Source organism: Notolepis coatsorum (assembly GCF_963971535.1).
Source record: "Notolepis coatsorum genome assembly, chromosome: 6".
NCBI lineage: Eukaryota > Metazoa > Chordata > Actinopteri > Aulopiformes > Paralepididae > Notolepis > Notolepis coatsorum.
Genome location: NC_140170.1, coordinates 171,728,111 through 171,736,912, shown reverse-complemented (window position 1 = coordinate 171,736,912; position 8,802 = coordinate 171,728,111). Strand labels below are relative to the sequence as shown.

At 43.2% G+C, this 8,802-nt stretch overlaps 1 protein-coding gene across 1 annotated transcript; it reads right to left on the bottom strand.

Moving 5' to 3' along the window:
* Positions 1-6,109: 6,109 nt before the first annotated feature.
* Positions 6,110-8,661, bottom strand: tp53rk (TP53 regulating kinase). The gene is made up of 2 exons (XM_084316651.1): positions 8,390-8,661; positions 6,110-7,678 (listed from the first exon to the last, which is right to left on the bottom strand). The coding sequence occupies exons 1-2, from the start codon at positions 8,619-8,621 to the stop codon at positions 7,170-7,172; spliced, it is 741 nt and encodes a 246-aa protein (XP_084172777.1). The 5' UTR covers positions 8,622-8,661; the 3' UTR covers positions 6,110-7,169.
* Positions 8,662-8,802: the final 141 nt, after the last annotated feature.

The following is an 8,802-nucleotide window of genomic DNA, read 5'->3' as shown; positions in this document are numbered from 1 at the left end:
GCATTGATATGAAATAATAAAGAATATGTTTTGATACCAATTGACGGAGTTTGAAGTTTGTCATAATTTCAGCATGATTTTGTGTGTGTGCCTATTTGTTTATTTTATGGATCCCCATTAGTCTACTATACACCCATGGGTGAAAGACTATTATTCCTGGGGTCCGAACCCATAACTTACAACATTACAGTACATTACATTACAGTAATAAAAAAACAATAAAAACATAAGAAACACTTTAGCCTAAGTACATTCTCAATATCTTTAAAATCTCACAAAAAAAAACACAAAGGCTCTAGCCACAAATACAATACTAACTAAACTAACAATACTAACTAAATAAATCAGTAACTCAACTGTATTTCATTATTCATAACATCATTTTTAAACTTTTTCTTAACACTTTCGCGACCACTGGGGCCCGTCTAATATAATGGTTGAGGATCAGCTTTTGTAAACAAACCTGTGGCTTTTTGTAGAGCTAAATCTACACTTTATAGTATTGCTATCTGTCCATTCTCATTGTCAATTGAGTTCATAAACCGTCCCTTCAAAATGGCTTAAAGGGAAAAAAAATGCATCAATAGGTTGTCATTTTATAGTGCCGTGAATATAAGCTTTATAGCGGATTTGGGCTAGTATATTTTCTGGAAAGCTAGATAAATGGCTAATAGCTGCTAACGTTATATCCAATGGCATTTCCGTTTTACAGATGCTACAGAAATAACTAAAACTGCATATGATCGGTGCGGCTACATGGTGCAGTGGGCAAGGCGCTCACCACGAATACTGGAGACGCTGGGTTCGCCTGTTCGAGCCCAGTGCTCCACATTGCTTTCAGTTTAGCTGGTCATCCGTACTAATACACATTGGCAGTATTAGGGGGTGGGAAACTGATGGGTGGGGATTGGGCGTTGTGGACAGCGACTCCTACAGGTCGGTTGGTGCACCTGCGCAGTAGAATCAGGAAGCGATGGGGGCGGCGCCCCTCCAAAGCGCAGACCCCTGACGCTGAAAGATCGTGCCGCGCAGGTGAAAAGATGCGACTGCTGTTACCTCGAGTATCGGAGGGGACTCGTGCTATGTATGACTTAGTCCACATTGCAGCTGGCTTGTGGGAGGCAAGAAACAGTGTTCGAGACAGGGGAGGGTTGAATTGGATGATACGAAATTGGGATGGGAGAAAAATAGAAAATGGGAGAAAAAGTGGATAAAAAAAAAGAAAAACTGCATATGATCGGGACTGTCCCAAAGCATGTATGCATGAAAGGGGGGGGCGGGGGACGTCGTTTATTATTATTGATTACCAATAACTGTTCGTCTAACTAGCCACATAGGCCGTTCGCCTGGATGGCTATCAGAACGGTGTCCGATCGGGCTGTAATTTACGTGAAGGGGATCTTACCGTGGTCTGGGCTGATCCCCCTGAGCATTTCCCCGTTATCGATCGCCATCTGGTAGATCGATAATGTCCATTGGCTGATGATAAATCCCCTTATTGCATGGTGAAATCTGCGATCCGAAACGTAATCCAAGATACAGGCTGTAGATCCAGAATCATTCTACTGGAATATCCATTGAAAGAAAAAAAAAGAAACTGATTCCTTCAGCCACAGGGCACACTGCAGTGGCGCGATGGCGCCCCTAAGAGGATCTGGCCGGTATTGCACCTTCTCGAATTCACAGAGTAGGGTAGATCTGCAGTGCCAGTCGGCGACCTTGAACAGGTTATTAAAATGGAATAAAAGCAATAACAACTTGCCACGGCTTTATCCGTGATTCTGTCCACAGCGCATGGATTCGAAACACGTATAAACTCGTGGTTGGGCGCCAATGTGTTAAAAGTAAATTTGTTGCTGATCATCATTATCTTCACAGGTATATAATTCCAGTTTGCAGCAGCTCATTACGGTTCTCTTAAGGGCATTTGTTCTTGCTAGAGGTAGAGTAAAATGAAGACCCACGGCATGTCTGGTGACATAGCCATGTCTAGTATTGGTGGGTCTTGACCACAAAGACTTAGGTTTACCAATTTTATAAATATTAAACAAAAATGTTACAAGGCTGCATGCCAGCCTCTGATCCACTCTAAGCCAAGACAGCGGCATGCGTTCCCTCAACACTGCTCCTCACAGAGCAGCGGAGGGCGAGACGTGCCGCTCTGTTCTGAGCGAGCTGAAGTTTCACCAGATTCCGCTTTGAAGCGCTCGACCAAATTGTTGGGCAGTAGTCCAAGTGGGATAGGACTAAAGCTTGTAACATTAGTTTAACTGTCTTCTCACTCAATAGATGAGCACACCTTCTGATCATTGAAATACTCCTACTCATTTTAGCCACTATGTTATTAATCTGCCTTGACCAAGCAAGCTTTTCATCAATAATCACGCCCAACAACTTGGCCTCTCTAACCTGCTCAATAGCAGCACCGTTCAACACAATATTTAGTGCCTGAGCCATTCTTAATTTATTTCTAGAGGCCAGCATGATAGTCTTTGTTTTTTAAACATTTAACTTTAACACTTTCGGGGCCATTCACGTATATATACACGTTATTGGGCGCCAACGGTTAACGGCCAAAAACGTATATATAAAAGAACGTTTTCAATCAATTACAATTGCGCGTTGACACGCCCACTACACAAAACTATTACTGCCCTGTGAGCACAGATACCGGTTTGCCAGCTGATCACTTATTTTAAATTAACCGGATATTCATAATGATTCCTTCAATATTTATTTTATATGGGGAATGTGTAAAAAACAAAAGTGTAAATAAAGTGAACACACAAGCAGTAGAAGCACCAGTCAGCTGGGGCATACCCTGCAACGTCAGGGCTGCCCACTATTTCCTTTAGATATCTGCAGTGAAACACATCCACTACACCTGATGAAACTATTATATAGTCTATGCTGCATACAATATTTTCTTTATTACAAAAATTACACAATCAAATTATTCCAATATCTTATTTACGGGGGACTCTGATCTGTTTGTGGACGGCATGGCTCATGCATTAACCCTTTCACTGCCACACGACAGGTTACTATCACACTACCGACGGTAAACTGGCTGTTGTGTAGCAGTGAAAGGGTTAACCTTCTGTGAATTGTCGCAGTGAAAGGGTTAACCGTTTGGTAGTGTGTCAGTGAAAGGGTTAACTACCCCACGTTGCCTTGCACTGTATTCAATGGTTCTCATTCTGTCGGACAGGCATGTTTTTGCACCCCTCACATGTCTGCGTTGACGGAGCAGAATGGAACAGCGATCCTAGCGTGTGAACCCAGTGCTAGACCCACTAACTAATTACATGTGACGGTGGAACAAATAACTCACACTCTGTACTGGAGTCATCAGCTCAGCTAGAATAGAAAAGGGGGGGATGGGTTTATTCATCAGGCGCACATGGTGGGGGGGGGGGGTCATGCCACACCCACACAGTACCCCTAATGCCTACAACCAACACTGTCCATTACAGTCCCACCTGACTACACAAAAAAGAACATCACTACAATGCAGAGCATACTTATCATCATTCATGTATTACAACACTGTCCCAATAAACAGAGTACAGGACGAATGATGTCATCCACTCATAATTAACTTTTCCAAGGCTCTAGACAGGGGCAGCAGTGGCTCAGGAGGTAGAGTCGTCTGGTAATCCGGAGGTTCCCGGTTCGATTCCCGCACCTCCCGGGGCAGCGTGTCGAAGTGTCCTTGAGCAAGACACTTATCCCCTAATTGCTCCCGATGAGCAGGTTGGCACCTTACATGGTTGCCTCCGCCATCGGTGTGTGAATGTGTGAGTGAATGGGTCAAATGTGAGGAACAAATTGTAAAGCACTTTGGATAAAAGCACTATATAAATGCAGCCATTTACCATTTAGACATGAAGCAGGGGCGCCCCAGTGGCGAACCACATAGTTTTTCACAATTCTCTTATATACTTTGATTCTATTGTCACCATGTATACAACTACATGTATTTATTGCTCCAACTCCGCCCACTACAAAACATGGGAACTCTCTAAGCCCTGTCCCCATCTCTCTGAGTGGTTGTCTCGTAGTGTTGGCCAAGGTGGTGGATGTCTCGGGGTGATGGCCAAGATTGCAGTGACTGTTCTACCCCCACATTGGCTATGTGCACTGTGATCATGGATCAGCTTCATACCGTCTTCTGTCTGACCTGCAGCGGCCGTCAAACCATACCTGCTCTGCCTTGACCTATTCTGAGTGGTTTCTCCTGCCCCCCGGGGCATATGGCCCTGAGCCATCATCTTGTATCCCATCCTGTATACATACGCTTGCAGTGCAGTTGTTCTTAGTTCTATTTATTACTTGATTTCGCGATTCTCTTACTGATTCTATGCTTACTACATGTATCTATTCTATTCACATAATATGCTTAGTTATTACATGTATCTATTGCTATGTCCGCCCATCACAAACACGCAAACTATCTAAAACGCCTGTCCCCGTCTGCCGTCTCCCTGTGAGTGGATGTCTCGTGGTGATGACTGGAGTGGTGGACGTCCCGTGATGATGCCATCCTCTCTAGGTACCTCAAATGGATCCGTCATCAGCTCTATTCTATTTTCAATCTTTCAAAATGTTCTTATGTACCCCAGTTGCTATTGCATGTACATATTTGTGTTTCATTACACGTATATATGTATATACTTACCAACTGTTTCGCCTGTTTTATAGCAACACTATCACTGACATCTAAGGGTGATCCCCCCTTGAACGGCCCTTCTAAGGTTTCTCTCCTCCCCATTGCCTGTGGTGCTTTTTTCCTATTGCTAGGTTTTTTGTGAGTTTTTCCTTACCTTCGCATGGGGTATGTCTGGGAGTGTTGCATTCATTTATTTTACATTTTATTTTGGATTTCATGGTGTTTTTTGTTTTGTTCTTGATTTATTGTGATGTTTCTTCTTGACTTGTTTAAAGAAGATGTGTCCGGCCCATGGGGACATTAACGTGTGTTGTCGGGCCTTACAAATACATATTAAGATATCAAATGCTGTGCTAAAACCCAGAAGCACAGCACCCACAATTGACTTTCTGTCTGTGTTTCAACAGGTTATCAGTAAGCGATGTTAATGCTGTGCCTGTGGAGTAGCCAACTTTATATGCATGCTGGTGTTCTTGCTGTTTTCCTCAAAGTATCCCTGAATTTGCTTACATACAATTTTCTCAAAGTTGACTTTTAACACAGGCAAGATACTCACAGGTCTACTCTATTTTGCCCATTGAAGTAGATGGTTGTTTCTACTCTCTCTGCTACTGACTTTGACCTGGTAGCAGGACAGTGATGTAGATGGTTGTTGCTACTGACTTTGACCTGGTAGCAGCAGGACAGTGATGTCGATGTTGTTGCTACTGACTTTGACCTGGTAGCAGGACAGTGATGTCGATGGTTGTTGCTACTGACTTAGTTTGTCCTAACACAGTTTACCTCAAGTCCAAACCAAGTCAACGTTATGTAAAACAGCAACATGTTTGCTTTAGGGCAGAGTGCTTCTACGGTAATATTTTGCAGCTCATTCCATACATGAGCTTGAGACATTTACAACAATCTGACTAGTAGATCTAGTGATATAGTTACTGGTATAATAAGAAATTATAATCAGACTAGTAGATCTAGTGCGATAGTTACTGGTATAATAATAATAATCTGACTAGTAGATCTAGTGCTATAGTTACTGGTATAATAAGAAATAATAATCTGACTAGTGTGATGAAAGCTCCCTAAGGTCGGGTGTCAGACAATGCCAGTCAGAGGTTGTTACTCATACCAAACAGAAGGAGGAGAGTGGGAAGCTGATTGAGAGACGATCAAGATATCAGGAAATACAAACGACCCACCCCATTGTTAAAAGTTGAGTGAGGGTAGAGCTATGCGTCATTATAAGTATAGCTCTACCAAATTAACATCTTCAACTGTTGAATGAGTTTAATGTTGGAGCGGAATGTCTCTTTAAAGACTGATGCAATCGTGCCAAAGGTAATTAGGTTATTAGACATTTATATTTTATGACACTTGTTCCCTGCAGAGGAACCATTGTACAACATCTATAATGTGTGACAAATACTAAACTTAGACCTTTGAAGGTAAGCCTGGCTGATACTTCTCTGTATATACCTCACCCACATTGGAGAGCAGAGTGGTGGCCTTGAGGTTAGAGAAGCGGCCGGTTCAGTCCCTGGATCATGTAAATAACTCCCTCAACAACCCACAGTTTATTGTGCTAATCCAATATCCAATTTGTTTTGGATAAATGACCATTGCTGTTGCATTTTGTCACTGTATTGACTTGCTTTCCATCTTGAAAGTTCATGTTCAGTTCATTCTACGGGGTCTTCCATTTATTCCAAACAAACTGCTTTTGCTGCCACTTCCTGTGTGCCTTTTGACTTTCTCTGGCATGTCCTACCAGACACCACTGTTTAGATCAACCAAGAAGAGCTAAAGTAAAAACATTCATGAGCTGGATATAGGTAGAATCCCCATTGTGTTATATATAAATTGGCAATAGAGTGGCAAAATAGACATTTATTCAAATTAAAATGTTCAAGATTATAACTTTAATATACCATAGCATTTATTTTTCATAACTTTTCTGGAGGTTCAGATTTAATTTGTGATGCATGTCCAGAACACCTCGTCCTTGTATAGCCCAAGTAAATAAATATATATAAGTACATTTTCTGAAAGTATACTTTTTATGTATTCAGAACGTGTGTTGAATTTAAACCACTTAAGTTATATTCAGTGTGTTAAAAGTTGTACTTCAGATGTACATAAATATATAGAAATTATATTTTTGATGTATTTGGTTGTACTTGTACAGCATATTAATGAAGTACCAAAAACACATTGGAAGTATACTCTCAGAAAAGTACATATGGGAATAAATCTACTTTCCATATCCACTTCCATTCATTTGTGCTAAGCCGGATAGCTTCCTACTGAACGCACAGAGGAAATTGGTGAAGAAGACTGTAAGTGAATTTCCCATAATGTTGGTGTGTTCCCTCAATATACAAAAAAATATACTTTCATAAACAATTTTGACTTGGGGGGGGGGAAGTACATTTCCAGTCCAGACTTAAGCCCACCATAGACCTCGTCCAGACTTCAGCCCCCCACCATAGACCGCGTCCAGACGTCAGCCCACCATGGACCTCTTCCTCCCTCGCAGGCGCACCTCGTCCAGCTTCTGGATGACGGCCGGGGACTTCTTGGACGCGGCCGCGTAGCTCCGCAGCAGCCTCTGGAACAGCTCCTCTGTGTTGGGGTGCGTGCTCAGGAAGGCCTTCTCCAGCACGTACAGGTCCACCCCCTTGTCCTCCGGCAGGGCAGAGATGTAGCTCAGGCCGAAGTCTATGAGCACCAGGTCCCTGGCGCCCTGGTCCCCCGCGCCCTGGTCCCCCGCGCCCTCCCTCAGGAGCATGTTGGAGGTGGTGAGGTCTCCGTGGACCACGTCCTCGTCGTGCATCCGAGCCAGAAGCCGGCCCGTCCCCTCCGCCAGCCACTCCAGGCGTAGCTCCGCTGCGCCAGGGCGTGAGAGCTGGGCGGAGGCGATGTGGTCCCGGACGGTGACCGAGCCCACTATTTCCTCCAGGAAGATGGAGTGGGAGGTGTAGTCCACAAAGTAGACCGCGGGGGCAGGGATGCCTGAAGGGAACGGAAATGAGAACATAAGGGAACGGTGTTAGATTTGAGGTCACCATGTGGCCCGGCTGGAGGGTGTGTGTGTGTGTGTAGTGTACCCTACCGGAGCTGTCCTTGCCTAGCTGGTAGACCCAACCTCATCGGGGTGAAAATACCATAAGCCAGAAAACAACAAATGCGACCGCAACTGAACTGTAAAGACGTGAAATTACTTTGTTGGCTTTGTTACTACCGATGGTGCAAAGTTGTGAATGAATGAATGAAAACTTACAGATTGCAGAATGGGTACAATACAGTACGGTTCAATACACACAATTGTTAAGGGGATGCAGACCAGAGAAAGACGTTTGTCTTGTTTACATCAGGGTCCCCCATTTTCAATTAATAGTGCATAGTTGTGATATTCAGTCACACGTACACGTATGAAATCCCGACAGGCGTAATTGTAAGAAGCTAAGTTATGCTGTTTCAGTTAGAAACTTAACTAAATAACTAAATTGTTCCTTGCAGCAGTATTAATTAAACATTATGTGATAAAAACAGTAAAATATACCATTTGCATTACGAAAACAAGAAATACATCAAAAGATGTCAAATCATACTATAATTTGTACTGAAGAAACACCAAATAACATCTCATACCGTTATACCATCAAAATAAGAACAGTATTGTGATATATATCACCACCCAGCCCAGGCTCAGTTTAACGTCACCTGCTTTTCTGCAGCGGAGTATCGAGCGCACCTCCTGCACAGTCCTGCGATGAGTGAGTTTCTCGTCTAAAACAGGGTGTCTGTACAGTTTAGGGAACCTTTCTTTCATAATAGTAGGCTTTCCCAGAAATACGCCCCGGTACACTCGAGCTTCGGCTCCTTGTTTTAACAGATCTGCTTTAGTGAGGAACTGCGAGCGTGCCGTGCTCTCCTCGAGGGCCATGTTTACCATAGATATGTGTTCTATATATATCTATGATGTTTACAGTCGCTTCCTCCTTCCTCCCCTCTTCTTCTTCTTCCGTTTTGTTTTATGGCGGTCTGCATCCAATACGTTGCATTACCGCCACCTACTATGTTGGAGTGTGCTTCTGCGTTTTCTTCCCAAATAAATACAATAAAATAACGAATTA